The 15,213-nt window shown below is 45.2% G+C and overlaps 1 protein-coding gene across 3 annotated transcripts in view; it reads left to right on the forward strand.

Annotated features, from left to right (window-relative positions):
* The window catches only part of LOC137538987 (serine/threonine-protein kinase D3-like), a 195,860-nt gene that overhangs the window by 148,574 nt on the left and 32,073 nt on the right, over nt 1–15,213 (forward strand). For all 3 annotated transcript variants that reach the window (XM_068261442.1, XM_068261443.1, XM_068261441.1), the window contains exons 6-10: nt 1,001–1,181; nt 3,654–3,737; nt 6,278–6,428; nt 8,313–8,424; nt 14,790–14,867. In XM_068261442.1, the coding sequence (XP_068117543.1) occupies nt 1,001–1,181; nt 3,654–3,737; nt 6,278–6,428; nt 8,313–8,424; nt 14,790–14,867 (606 nt within the window). The remainder of the gene's footprint in view (nt 1–1,000; nt 1,182–3,653; nt 3,738–6,277; nt 6,429–8,312; nt 8,425–14,789; nt 14,868–15,213) is intronic.

Here is a 15,213-nt window from a genome sequence, read left to right on the forward strand (position 1 = left end):
GGAATTTGGAGAACTGGGCAGGTTTGGTCCCGCCCCACTTTTATAGGACCTGAGTCTTGGGGCTGTCACTACCTGGAAAGTAGGTGTGTTTAAGGCGGGTTTACCTCCTAATCAGCAGGTTGCCGCCCCCCAGACTCAGAGTAAGAAATGTACCGATTATTAATAATCTGCGTAACTCCGCCCCAGATTGGCGCATCGCAAATCCGAGACTATATTCATAGGCGGCTTGCGACCCTGTATCAAACGCGGTTATACACGCCTATGCTATTGCATTCGCTCTACGCAGGCAGGATAAAGTGGTTTCTCTATTGATTCCTGATAGCTAGAAAATTATAATTCAGGTGAATGACAGAACTGTTTCCTAGGTATCAGGGAATGTAATTTTTGTCTTGCTGTGCCAAACCTATTTTGAATTATTAATAAATTAACGTTCCCTTTGTTTGAGGCTATGAGCTTGGAGGGAATTTTTAAACTTACAGGTTGAGCTCGTTTTTCTTTTGGGGGAAGATGAGCTGTGTAGCCAAATGGCTTCTCGGCAGGGGAGTTGGCCACTTGTGAAATTCTTTCCTGACACAGGATGTGGGGGAAGGTTACTGTTGCTCTCAGTAAGAAGAGAGGAAAAGGGACATCTATTGTACATTTACACAGGACTGACAGTAATTGCGCACGACCATACGAAAATCGTTGGTGCTTGCGCACGACTTTCCGTAATGTTCGTCACAGCATAGTAGAGAGTTGAATGTTTTGAAACGTTGAGGGCTGCTTGGCCAAAGCCCATGGTAAAGTTCTGGAATAATGGAAGTCTGTAAGTAACGTGTCTGGTGCAGGTAGCGTTGATGATGTTTTGATGTGGTTATTTTCTGGCCAGTTCAGCTCGTGATGTTGAAATGTGGTTGTTTTCCAGCCACAGCATCTGTATTCCACTTGTGCTAATGGTTTCTCTCTGTGACCTTAAGAGGCCTGTTTGTCTCACTGATAATACTTCTGTCTCCCGTTACAGGTCTTCAAGAAATCTCGTATCCCATCAGTCGGCGGACGTCCAATATGGAAGGACTGGCAGGAAATGAACAGACTTAAGGTTCCACACACCTTCCAGGTTCATACATACACACGGCCCACCATCTGTCAGCACTGTAGACGGCTGCTCAAGGGACTATTCAGACAGGGCATGCAATGCAAAGGTAAAGAGTTTCCCATTTGTCTTACTATTTGTCATTCTGCTCCAACACAGTACAATACAGTTTAATTCCATGACTTTACATGGGGGTGTTAGGGAATGCCACAACAGCTTCACCCATTGGCCACCAAGAACCAGGTCTAGAACTAGGTGTCTATCTATGAATATTTTATGCAAAAGGCCGGTTATACGCAGCATTTTATGGATACTACAAAGTACAAGGAGCATTCACCTCTCATGCACGCAGCAGAGCTGCACATCACACAAGCTCACAGATGACCATTTTCAGCTTAGAAACAGACATGATGCAACACATTGGTGAATATGCCTGTTCCAGCTCTCTATTTTGTTTTTCTGTAACACTGCTGAGCAGCACATACTAGAAAGATACACGGCATGGGGTGCGTGGCATAGAGATGGTTACATGAAGCACAGATACTGCAGCAGCATCAACAACGAGTGATAGTGGAATATGGTAGGACTCTGCAGAGAAGTGGGGAAATCCTGGGTACAGGTGCCTCTCGTTAGTGGTGTTTCTAAGCAAGAGTATCCACTAGTACAGTCAATACTTACTTAGCCTAATATGAAATGCATAATTTGGGAAAAGAGGTTCCCTGGTAGATAAAAGCTTTTAAAAGCAATTTAAAATTGAAAAGGAACCAAGGTAGCTTACCTCAATGACGAAATCTTTATGTTAAAGGATACCCGAAGTGACATGTGACATGATGAATAGGCATGTGTATGTACAGTGCCTAGCACACAAATAACTATGCTTTGTTCCTTTTTTTCTTTCTCTACCTGAAAGAGTTAAATATGAGGTATGTAAGTAGCTGACTCAGACAGGAAGTGACTACATTGTGACCCTCACTGATAAGAAATTCTAACTATAAAACACTTTCATAGCAGAAAATGGCTTCTGAGAGTAAGGCCCAGTGCACACCAAAACCGCTAGCAGATCCGCAATACGCTAGCGGTTTTGGGAGCTGATTTCAGAGCGATTCTAGGTATGTTTAGAGAGGTTTTCTAAACATACCTAGCGGTTTTGGGTGCGTTTTTGTGTAGCAGATTACACATATTGTTACAGTAAAAGCTGTTACTGAACAGCTACTGTAACAAAAATGCCTGGCAAACCGCTCTGAAGTATCGTTTTTCAGAGCGGTTTGCGTTTTTCCTATACTTTACATTGAGGACGAAACGCTTCCGAAATCCGCAAACGCGCAGCAGGAGGCTTGGCAAAAACCGCAAACCGCCGGTGTGCACCATCCCATTGCAATACATTAGACAAGCGTTTTTGTAGGCGGATGCGGCCGGCGGATCGCTCCAAAAACCGCTCGGTGTGCACTGGGCCTATGAAAGAGATAAAAAGGGGAATTTCTTATCAGGCCAATAACAGTGCCAAATAGAAAAATCAATTTAGCATAGGGAGCCTTCCTATGCTAAATTGATTTTTCTATTTGGCACTGTTATTGCCACAAACACTGGTTCGCACGACAGCCAGGGGCCTAGTCTCTCTCACTGTGGTCTCTGTCTGCCCCTCGGAAGGCAGAGCCGACAATTTATTAGGCTGTGCGATATTTACCTTCCCTGGCTCCAGCGGTGGCGCTATTGCGGCTCTCCGCTCGATAATAGACGGAAATAGCTGATCCCAGTCAGGTCCGCTCTACTGTGCAGGCGCAGACTTGAGCCTGCGCAGTAAAGCGGACCTGACTGGGATCGGCTATCTCCTCCTATTTTGGAGCCGAGACCCTATTGCACCTGCTCTGGAGCCGGGAAGGTAAATGTTTACATCCTTGCCATTCGGGGAGCTGTATCGCTAGAATCCAGCTAGAATCTATCGAAGCCTCGATAGAATCCAGAGGCTTCCCCCTCCTGAGGTGAATACCCCCCAGGAGTGTTTTTTCTTAATACAGATTTTCTTTAAAAAGTCATTTTTAGGAGAAGGAGGATAGATACAATTGTTTATTTCATTCGTTTTTCGCCTCGGGTGTCCTTTAAGGGGAGCCCCAACTTTACCCACAGCACAGCACAGTGCAATTTAGTGTATGTATGCGCAGGCGAATGGATCGAGTGTGTTGTTATATTTCTGGCCAGAAAATTACCAAATTCCCTGTATAATATGTTTTAGCCGTACCAAATACCATTAAAGGCTGGTTTATGAATCTATCTTGTTTTTAATCTATTTGTACAATTGGTGCTCGATTTTTGCTAATTGATGTGTATTTTCTACAAGGGAGTGGATCTATCACCGATTTATACAATTAAAAGCATGTATTCTTTTGTTGACACAATGGCCTAGTGCTTGATTCTTTTGATATATGCCTAGTGTTAAGGCTGTGTCACACACGTTATTGTATATAGGGCTATAAGTACATGAACTTTGTTGGTGATATAGATCAGTGCAGACTGTCAAGCATTTGTGTTTTTATGTATGTGCCATTACAGTGCCTCTTTAACTGTGCACATTTTCTCCTCACAGACTGCAGATTTAACTGTCACAGGCGGTGTGTACAAGATGTTCCCGATGAGTGTCTTGGAGAAGTGTTAAACAGTGAAGGAGAAGGTAACACTGACAGTAATGTGAGCATATATATGCTGTGGCGTAGCAACAGGTGATGCAGAGGTTGTGACTGCACTGGGTCCCCTCTAGGAGCCCTCCTTTATCTATCTGATTAGTTTTTCATTGGTGTTATGCTGGCAATGAACACCTTTATACCTACATTGAATAGTAGTAATCCTTAACAAGCTGTTTCCATGCTTTAAATACACCTCTCTCACACTGCAGCTGTCCTTGTTAGGTTGTGGGGATTCACATCAATAGTCTGCTTGGGGTCCCATGTAAAACTCACACTGGATCCCCAAGTTCCTTAGTTGCACCACTGTATGTATGATGTGTTGAATTCAGCAGTCCCTGTTCTAGAGTTCAATATTGATATGTACAAGAGAAAACTGGTACTGCTCTGAAATCTGGACAACTGAAGCATTCTGCTGAATTTCTAGAGCTGCCTGTTTTGAGTCCACTTCCCTGTATAGGAGGATAATGTTTGCTGGATGTAGATATAACTCTCTAGCATTGCTTGCTGGGCAATGTGCAACTCTGGTTGTTTCAAGCAGGGATGGGCTTTTAAATAGTTTACTACTCTAAATCGGAATTCAAATGAAGTGTAATGACTTCACCTGTGACCGCGGGATAGGGGGGTTGACTTACCCAGAAGTCTTCGGGGATGTCTGCATTCCATTACGCGCCATAGGCGGCTTTCATTACACCTATGATGCGTAATGAAACGCAGACACCCTCAAAGACTTCTGGGTGAGTTAACACACACCCCCCCCCAACCTCCCTCCCCCCCCCCCCCCCCCCGCGCGGTCACAGGTGAAGTCATTAAACTTCATTTGAATTCCAATTTAGAGTAGTAAACTTCTGAAAAGCCCATGCCTGGTTTTAAATCCTACCCTATAGAGCCATATTAATCTATGCCATGCACTGATGAGGATCAAGCAATCTGAAACAGTCTGTATGCATGTTGGATTATTGTGGCTCAGTAATTAACAAGCTGGCACATCATTGCATTCCAGTGGTTTTGGAGGTGTGGTTAGCTTACAGAGACAAAAAGGGATAATTTGCATATTCAGCAGTGATGCATCATGGGAGACATCATATGCTCACTCCAACATGAATTATCGCAGATTCCTTCTGCTTTAAGAAGGCAAACTTTTGTTTTGCATAACATTCTAGTATGGAGGCTTTTTGGTCCTTTGTAGCCCCTTACACACTCCTAGGAGTTCTGGTTCACCATGAGCTTGCTGGGTAGTCTGCAGCACTGATAGCAAAGCTGTACAGAGGAAAATGATGTGCACCAATTGCTCCATGCTACTGTGCTTTCTTTTTTAGCAAGGGCTCATTCACACTAGTCAGTGAGCTAAAATGCATGAATGGGTTTGTGAGTTGCTGTGCATTTCCACACATTTCCATGAGTTTTAACTCCCGGCGAGTTGAAATGCACTGCACAGCAACTCACTCAGGGCCGGGCCAAGGCAGAGGCGAGAGAGGCTCCAGCCTCAGGGCGCAGTGTAGGAGGGGCACACAACTCACTCAGCTATCATTCCAATATTGTTTTTGTGGCAGAGAGAAATAAGAAAAGGGGATACATGGCAGTGACTGCAAGCCAGATAACTAGAGATTAAGGTGTTGGGGGCCCTGGGGCGCCTCTTAGTCTAATAGCAAAGCAATCAGTGTGTGATGGCTGGGGAGGGATGGGGGGCGCACTTTGGTGTCTCAGCCTTGGGTGCTGGAGGACCTTATACCGGCTCTGAACTCACTGTTGTAGTGTGAATGATAAAATGAAAGCCTATGGACTTTCATGCTCCCATGAAAAATGCATGCTATGTGCAGTGAATCAAAATTCACTGCAACTCACTTAGTGTGAATGAGCCCTAAGATTTGGCGGGGACTAGCTTCCGCCAGTCCCCTAGACTCTGCCCAGGCCCTAGGCAACTGCCTAGATTTGCCTTTTGGATGATCCGGCTCTGGTGGGAAGTCGAGTATCTAACTTTTTCTATTTTTAAAGTCACAGGTGCCCTTTAAAGGGAACCTGAAGTGAGAGGGATGTGGAGCCTGACATTTATCTCTTTATAAACAATGTAAACTGGCTGTCCTGCTGATCCTCTGCCTCTAATACTTTTAGCCATTGACCATGATCAAGCATACAGATCAGGCGTTTCTGACTACAGTCTGACTACATTAGTACATCATTACTACTGATTATGCTTGTTTCAGGTGTGTGATTCAGTTACTACTGCAAAAAAAGACATCAGCAGGACAGCCAGGCAACCGGTATTATTTAAAAGGAAACAGATATGGCAGCTTCGATATTCCCCTCACTTCAATTTCCCTATTATGCTGGTGAGATGTGTAATTGCATGGGACCCTTTATCTTTTGATCTCCTGAGTTATCTCACCTTATCTGATACATTATCTTTTCTTTTACTTCAGAACAAAAAATTGAGTTCAACACTTTTGTCCTTTATTGTTTCTCATTGGTTAGCAAGATAGTAGCCATTTTGTAAAAGGCATGCTGCTTACTTAGGCCCTTTATACAACAGATGGAGAAATGAGTAGTCAGGAACCTGAAGATGAGATGAGTGACAGGCCTGTCAGCCTCAGTGGAAGTACCCCCGATGAAGAGGAGATGTCTGTGAAGAGCACAGACACGGCAAGCACTGTTTGTGCATGTGACAACCCAATGTTTGACAGGTAATTGATATTGTTTCATAATAATTTAATGTTTATTAATGTCATAGTGACCTTTGTGATAGCCACGGACTGGTTTTGCCACACCGGAAAAGACACTAACTGTAGGAGGTACTCAATATAAAACAATTAAAAAATGTTTAAAAATTAGGTAAGTGTTGGTCTATCTCTATGTAAATCAGCTAGTCAGTTTTTCAGACTTAATAGAGTTAAGAGCTCTACCACTCTGGAGATTCAGCATTTTGTTTTTTGACCTGAGGAAGCTGCTCTGAACTTCGAAACTCATTGTCTGTATTTTTTTTTACAGTAGTTAAATAAAAAGTCTGAAAAACTGACCAGTTAATTCAGGTGAAGGTAAGCCAACATTTACCTTCATTTTAATTTTAATTTTTTTTTTTACTTTAAAATTTTATTGGGTTTTCTTCAAAGTTTGGCAATACAAATTATCAAAGCTCTAAAATTGTTCATTAAACATCAGAATACAGTAAATGTAAAGAATAATTATTAACATTAAATAACTGCATTCCAGTATTTGTACAACATGTATATCTAGTATGTTTTGGCTGGGGTTTTGTTTTGTAAGGAAATGTGTTTGTATTATGGCTGAAGGCGTAGGACGGCCTTATTTTAACCACATTTACTTGGCCCCGCGGGCTGTGGTATGAATAAGAGCTTTATAGTGGGGAGCCTTGTCTTGTAAAGGATCTACACATTGCAGTTAAAGTATGTCAGCCTGATGGTAGATAGTTGCTATAAAACCAGCCTTGTAAAGTAAGGGCCCATTCACACTTAAGCGATTAGTGGGCGATTCCCGCTAATCGCTAAAGCACTAGTGCTTTTTAAAGCGCTAGTGCTATGTTACCTATGGCAGTGTTCTCACTGCCGCGATTGGTTTCGTTGGCGGGCTTCTGGCGATTAGCACCAATCGCAAACGTGTTACCTGCAGCATTTTTGAAGCGATTCAGAAGCGATCTCGGTACAGTGTTTATAAAGCGCTGACCGCGATCGCTCTGAAATCCCGGAAGTGTCCAGTGATTTTTACCGTGCTAATCCCGATAAAATCACTTGAGCAAAACGTTAGCGCTTAGTGCCACAGTTTTGCCATTTTAGATGTGAACGGGACCAAAGTATAGATCTGTGGTGTATTGTTTATAATATATGACCCACAAGTAAGCAAAGATTAAAGTGTGTGTAAGTAGCTGTTTTTAATTGTTTTATATAATTTTGTGTGCCTTCTACTGTTGTCTTCGTTTACTGCTTGGGCCACTTTTGTGTAGCAGATTGCACTATGCAAGGCTTGCATTCCATCTCAGTTGATAGTTGATTGTTGAACATCCAGGAACAGTCTGTATGTCAGAAGAGGTTTTTCTCTATGATTGCTGCATAAGCTGATTTTGGATCATCCGAACATTTGGATGTTCAGTGTTTTAATTTGTATTAAGTTGTGTGGTGAGGGCTAAAAAAACAATATCCATTTGACGGTGGTGACTGAAGACCCGGGTCACCTGCCTACACACCTGGGACACATGCCACAGGTGCTAGGCTCTAGCAATGCCCCTGGTCCTGGCCATAGGTCATGTCTTTAGCGACCGTTACTGCAGCTACTAATGAAAATTTCCGGCTAGCTCACATTCATTTGGAATCTAATAATCTCAGAGATTTGGGTTTGCAAGAAAATCTGCCTGTTCTATAAACTATAAATTGTAATTACAAATTTGGATAAAGGTCAACGTGACAGAGCTATATTTAGTAGGTAAATGCAGTATTTTTGTAGACTTAGTAGTATTTTTATATACCTTATGCCTTTTGTGATATATGGTAATTGCTTAGTTGCTTTCATCAGTTGTTCTGTCACAAACTCACTAAAACGTTTGTCTTTTTAATTAGTAACTTCATTCCACTCATGAGAGTTGTGCAGTCTGTGCGATATAACAAGAAGAAAAACAGCTGTGTATTGTTTGAAGGTTGGTTGGTCCATTTTACCAGCAAAGACAGTATGGTGAGTAAACTGGCAATGTCTGCTTCATTGGTGAACCCACTGCACATAATTCGTACTGTAGCAGGGAGGGGCTGATTTCCTTAGCTTCTCTTCTTGGCGTTATGATTATTTCTGGATTTTAGTGTCTGAAAGCGGTGCAATTTTTTTTTCTTCACACGCTTTTAGACCCTAAAAATCATACTGCTAGATAGATCTGTGGGAGCCCTTCACATTACTCACCTCCTATGGATCCAACTCGGGGTTACCACTCTGAGCAGCGAATTTCTGGCCCGAGCCGACTGGGGATCACCGCTAATGAGGTTAAAGTGAATCCGATGTGAGAGGGATTTTAAACAATACCAGATTCCTGGCAGCCCTGCTGATCTATTTGGCTGCAGTAGTGTCTGCATTACACCAGAAACAAGTATGCAGCTAATATTGTCAGCTCTGGTAATATTGTCAGAAACATCTGACCTGCATGTGTACTATATATAGAGGGAAGGCTTTGGATCCCTTTGAGCGTTTCCTGCCCTATCTCCCTTACTGCGTTATACTACTGTTTTCTTTTTAAATGATGTTCCTCCGAAAGGCTTTGGAAGCACGTTCATCACATGTGCTCCCAAAGATGGCCGCGTTCTTACCCACGAATGTGCGAGTATGGACTCGTGTACGTGCAACACAGATCCGCTCATCTTGGAAGTACTCAGGGACATGAATACTTCCAAAGCCTGCCTGAGAAGGGCCAAAGACATATCCTGGTCAAATAATTTCACCGGGGGGACTGCAGACCAAGGGAGGAGTGCAGAAGCTCTATGGGATTCAGAGGTCCATATTACCTATGTGCAATTACTTGCGCATGCACAGTAAGGAGCCACCCTGGCAGCCAGAGCAGTGTTCGACCCATCGGTCGAATACTGCTAATGGACATGACAATACTGGAACAAGGGGACCGTGACAGGATCGGGAAGGCTTTATAGGACCCAGAACCTTCGCTCTCCATAGGTGAGAATCTGTTTTTTTGGGGTTTTTTTCACTTCAAGCTTGCTTTAAATGGGTGAGTATCTACCTTGTTTCTTACAGCTCACTTCAGGGTCACATGTTTATGTATAATACCTACTTAGAATACCTACTTAGAATTTGCTTGTGTTCACATTTACTTTCTTTTTCATTATAAGGGTTAATAACCCAGGGCTATAAATCACAGTTTCTCTGCAGTTGATAATGTGCAATTGCAGGTCACCAGGGGCGTCGCTAGGGCCTTTGATCCGGGGCAGCACCCCGAACTCGTTCCCATGGTGCCCCGGATCAGATTAAGCGGCAGGAGGGGGCACTGGGTGGAGCGGCGAGGGAGAGAGGGCAGTTAAAAACTCACTTTCTTTTAGATCGACACAGGAAAAGCTTCCATGTGCTTCTGGCTTCCTTCCCCGGCGTCCGTCACCTTGGTTGCAGCGCCCCCTGTGATGACCTGACCGATGTCATCACAGGGGGTGCTGTTACCAATTCGAGGGACGCCAAAGGAGGAAGTCGGAAGCACATGGAAGCTGTGCCTGTGTTGATCTGAAGGAAGGTGAGTTTTTAACTGTCCGCTCCGCCCAGTGCCCTTAATCGGGACACTCTCTAACCTACACCCAGGGAGCTACCTATCTAACCTACACTAGGAGAAGCTACCTGTTTAACCTACACCAGGGGAAGCTACCTATCTAACCTACGCTGGGGGACCCTACCTACCTATCTAACCTACGCTGGGGAGCTACCTATCTACGGAGCAGTGCTTTTCAGCGCTGCTAGATTTGGGCGCAGCCGGCACCTCCATAGACTACAATAGGAATCATTCCTATTGCAGCGCTCAGTGAGTAACGTTGGCTCCGTCAGAAGACGGAGCCGAGGTTGCTTAAAAAACACAATAATTCGGCCTCCAGCAATCGCTGAAAACCAAATTATTTCATTCCCACACTATTCATGGCGGCCTGGAGGGGGAATAGTAATTAAAACGGCCCGGACTTGTGCAGAAACAGGATCAGCTATATACCGGCTGTATCCTGCACCCAAGTCTACCGGCGCCGATTTCAAATGTACTCACCTATCTAACCTATACTGGGGGAAGCTATCTATCTAATCTATACTGGGGGAAGCTATATATTTCATCTATACTGGGGGAAGCTATTTAATCTATGCTGGGGGAAGCAATCTAATCTATACTGGGGGAAGCTATCTATCTAACCTATACTGGGGGAAGCTACCTATCTAACCTATAATGGGGGAAGCTACCTATCTAATCTATACTGGGGGAAGCTACCTATCTAACCTACGCTGCGGGAAGCTACCTATCTAACCTATACTGGGGGAAGCTACCTATCTAACCTATACTGGGGGAAGCTACCTATCTAACCTATACTGGGGGAAGCTACCTATCTAACCTATACTGGGGGAAGCTACCTATCTAACCTATACTGGGGGAAGCTACCTATCTAACCTATACTGGGGGCACCTACCTATCTAACCTATACTGGAGGCACCTACCTATCTACCGCCGAACAAAGCCCCAAGGGCCCAGAAAAGCACAGCCCCCTGCAGAGCAAACCCCCCAGCCTAGCTAAGCCTCCTGGTCTCAGTCCAGCAAAGCATACAGCCAAGCAAAGCTTAATAAAGCCCCCAGCCCAGCAAAGCCCCCCAAAATGCCCCAGCAAATTGCCCAGCCAGGCAAAGCCCCCAGCAAGTCACCTAGCAAAGCCAGGCCAGTGTAACATCACCACCAGCCAAGCTGGCACAGCATCACCGTCAACCAGGCTGGCACCAGGGGCGTATCGGAGTAATATAGCGCCTATGGCAAACACTGAAATTGCGCAACCCCGAGTCAGAGCCCCCTTCCGCTCTAAAAACAGCATCCTTTATCGCGTACATGTGTTATGGTTGCTTGTGTGTTTTGGCTCAGGATATTGCTGAGGTTACTTTTTTGAGATAGCTCTTGTTATTCACTCTCTGTCCTGTTTTCTAACACTAAGCAAAGTGTGTGCCATACATGGATAAGTTAAGCAGCCATGTTTCCCAGATAACTGAATTAATCTGATCTGAAGTCTGAGTGACAGGGAGGCATGGGGGCAGGCATGGCTGCAGCACAGGGGCAGATATGGCACCCATGGGGCTGTGGTGCCCGTGGCACAAGCCATGCCTGCACCCCTCTAGATACGCCTCTGGCTGGCACAGCATCACTGCCAGCAATGCCAGCGCAGCATCACCACCATTTAGGCCAGTATAGCATAGCATAACCACCAGCCAGGCAGCCCAGCATAACCGCCAGTCTAGTACAGCACACAGGCCAGCCAGCCAGCCGAAGACAAGACGGAAGCCAGGTGAGGGGCAAAGTTATGTGAAATACTGCCTATTGAATATATTTAAACTACGCCACTGCTATGTTCATGTACATTTGGCCCCACCTATGACCACACCCACTTTCTGTGGGATGACCACGCCCATTTTGTGCTGCGGCGCTGTAAGCATGCCGCACAATCAATTCCTCTTGGTGCCCAGGGGTGCCCCAGATCTCCTAGAAACGCCCTTGCACGTCACCTCTGATAACTACTGTGTGGCTGAACCAAACTACTCCCTCTGCACGGCAACTTTACCTATCTGGCCCAACGTGTCTAAAACAAATACCTTGTAGCAGAAAATATGTAGTGTTGCAAAAGTAGTTTTGCTTAAAAACTAAAAAACCTTTCTTTCATTTTCCCTGGGCTATGGTCACATGATTATGCCTACAGGAAGCTGTCTACTCAGAAAGTATACTGGGACAGAAGTGTAGTTATAGTTAATGGTGAAGTTATCTCCCAGGGCATCTTACTGTAGGTAATTGAAAAATAAATACCTTTTTTCCTACTCCCCGCTCTTTACCATAATATCAAGGAGATGAATAAAAGTTCTGTACTTTTTTGATGAACAGACCTATTCATACTTTCATAGAAACTCACTACAGGGTCTCTTTGACTTGTCTTTTTATACAAACAAACAAAAAGTCCAAAGAAAGTCTGTTAGAAGACTGAAAGCTTACGCTTTGCATTTTACTTCTGCAATAAATGGTATTATTATTCATATTCAACCCCTCCTGCCTTAGGGCCGGTTCACACTGGCTTTAAAAATGTATCCGTGGATCCGGCTTTGGACCCGGACCAAAACCGGAGCCACTGAAAATACTGAACAGAGAGTCCGGATTTGTCCGGACTTCATGGACACCCACGGACCCCGGATACACAAAGGGGTAGTGAAAGGCAATACAAAAACGGATCTCCCTCTTCACAGGCGATTTTGCACACAACAAAAACGGAGGGAAATATGGATTGCCTACTCCCCTTCTCCTCCCCTCAATGCCCCCCCCCCCCCCCCCCAGAGGTGTCCCTAGGTAGCCTGGAGGGGGTAGCAGCCAGAAAGGGGGGCAGCAGGCACAGTGGCGGGGAGGGGGGTCTGGCCCCCTCTCCCTCACGTGGATCCCCCAGTACCCGCTCCCCCTCCAGCTATTTGCACTATATGTAAAGTAATGTAATGAGCAGCGAGCGGGGAAGCAATTACTTACTTACTTCCTCCGCTCACCATGTGACTTCCTGCAGTGCCGCCCACTGAAGTATAGAGGGCGGCATTGCAGGAAATCACGCGGCAGGCGGTGGAACGCAAGGAAGGTAACTGCTTCCCCGCTCGCTGCTCATTACAGTACATTACATATAGCGCAAATAGCTGGAGGGGGAGCGGAGGACAGGGGACCCAGGTGAGGGAAGGGGGGACCGGACCGCCCTCCCCGCCGCTGTGCCCACAGCCCCCCTTCCTGGCTGCTACCCCCTCTAGCTCGGCCAGGAAGGGGGGCTGTGGACACAGCGGCGGGGAGGAGGGTCTGGTCCCCCCTTCCCTCACCTGGGTCCCCTGTCCTCCGCTCCCCCTCCAGCTATTTGCGCTATATGTAATGTAATCAGCAGCGAGCAAGGAAGCAGTTAACTTCCTTGCGTTCCACTGCCTGCCGCGCGATTTCCTGCAATGCCGCCCTCTATACTTCAGTGGGCGGCACTGCAGGAATTCACGTGGTGAGCGGAGGAAGGAAGGAAGTAATTTCTTCCCCGCTCGCTGCTCATTACATTACTTTACATATAGTGCAAATAGCTGGAGGGGGAGCGGGTACTGGGGGATCCAGGTGAGGGAGAGGGGGCCAGACCGCCCTCCCCGCCGCTGTGCCTGCTGCCCCCTTTTCTGGCTGCTACCCCCTCCAGGCTACCTGGGGACACCTATGGGGGGGGGCTAGAGGGGAGGAGAAGGGGAGTAGGCAATCCATATTTCCCTCCGTTTTTGTTGTGTGCAAAATCGCCTGTGAAGAGGGAGATCGGTTTTTGTATTGCCTTCCACTACCCCTTCGTGTATCCGGGGTCCGTGGGTGTCTGTGAAGTCCGGACAAATCCGGACTCTTTGTTCAGTATTTTCAGTGGCTCCGGTTTTGGTCCGGGCCCAAAAACGGATCCACGGATACATTTTTAAAGCAAGTGTGAACCGGCCCTAAGGCAGGAGGGGTTGACTCAGAATAATAATACCATTTATTGCAGAAGTAAAATTCAAAGCGTAAGCTTTCAGTCTTCTAACACAGAGTTCCTCAACCCTGTCCTCAAGGCCCACCAATAGTACATGTTTTGCAGGAAACCACAAACATGCACAGGTGAGGTAATTAGTGTCACAGCAGAGCTGATTAACTACCTCTGTGGATTTCCCCAAAACATGCACTGTTAGTGGGCCTTGAGGACAGGGTTGGGGAACACTGTTTAACAGACTTTCTTCAGACTTTTTTTGTTTGTTTGTATAAGAAGACAAGTCAAAGAGACCCTGTAGTGAGTTATATGCATCCACTATTGTATCCAGAAAGAGAAAAGTATTTGCTAAAAGCTCTGTTGTTTCGGTTTTAAAATTCGACCATGGACTGAGATCTACAGTTCTGTCCAGCCGCTATGAGAACTTCGACCTGTCCCCCTAGCTTCTGATGAGTTTTACTGTCTGCTCTCTGAGTGCAAGCCAACAGCATTGTGTGTTCAGTGCTATCTGGTACTAGCACATAGAGAACAGACAGTATGACTTATCAGAAGGGCGGAGCCTAGAAGAGAGTTAGCAGAGATGCTGGAGAGAGCTGCAAATCTGACCATGCTATGGTCAAATGACATCACAGTGTTCAGCTGGTTGGATTAGGAAAAGGATAACCTTTACAGAATAAGAAACAGCAACAGTGTTGATAGTAAATACGTATCTTGTATTCATATAACTTGGGACCACTACAGGATTTGTTTAATACTAAATATTGAGATTGGAGGTTGCATGTAGTAACTGAATGTAGTTTCATGGGTGTTCAATGTGGTCTTTTTGTTTTACAGAGGAAAAAGCATTACTGGCAACTGGATAGTAAATGCATTACGCTATTCCATAATGAGACTGGTGGCAAGTATTACAAGGTGAGAAATTGTTAATGGTAATGAAATTATGGTATATAAGTAAATGCCAACTAGAACTTTAGGGATAATAAATACAAAAGTATGCAGTGCATGTTAGACAAGCAGTGTGCACATTATGTACATAACATGAGTGGTGCTATTTGCGCAGAGCCTGTTACATACTTTGCTACTTGCGCACTTGAATTTTACTGGCGGTCATTAAATATGCCACCTTAAATGTCCAACATTTGATCCCCCAAACTGTGAGAAACGTCAATGATAACATTTTAAACACAATTCCTGCTTAAACTAGGACTGAACATTTCATGTCTGCATCTGAATTATCCAAACATCATGCTATGTCAAA

The sequence above is a fragment of the Hyperolius riggenbachi genome, chromosome 11 (assembly GCF_040937935.1).
Source record: "Hyperolius riggenbachi isolate aHypRig1 chromosome 11, aHypRig1.pri, whole genome shotgun sequence".
In the NCBI taxonomy this organism is placed as follows: Eukaryota; Metazoa; Chordata; class Amphibia; order Anura; family Hyperoliidae; genus Hyperolius; species Hyperolius riggenbachi.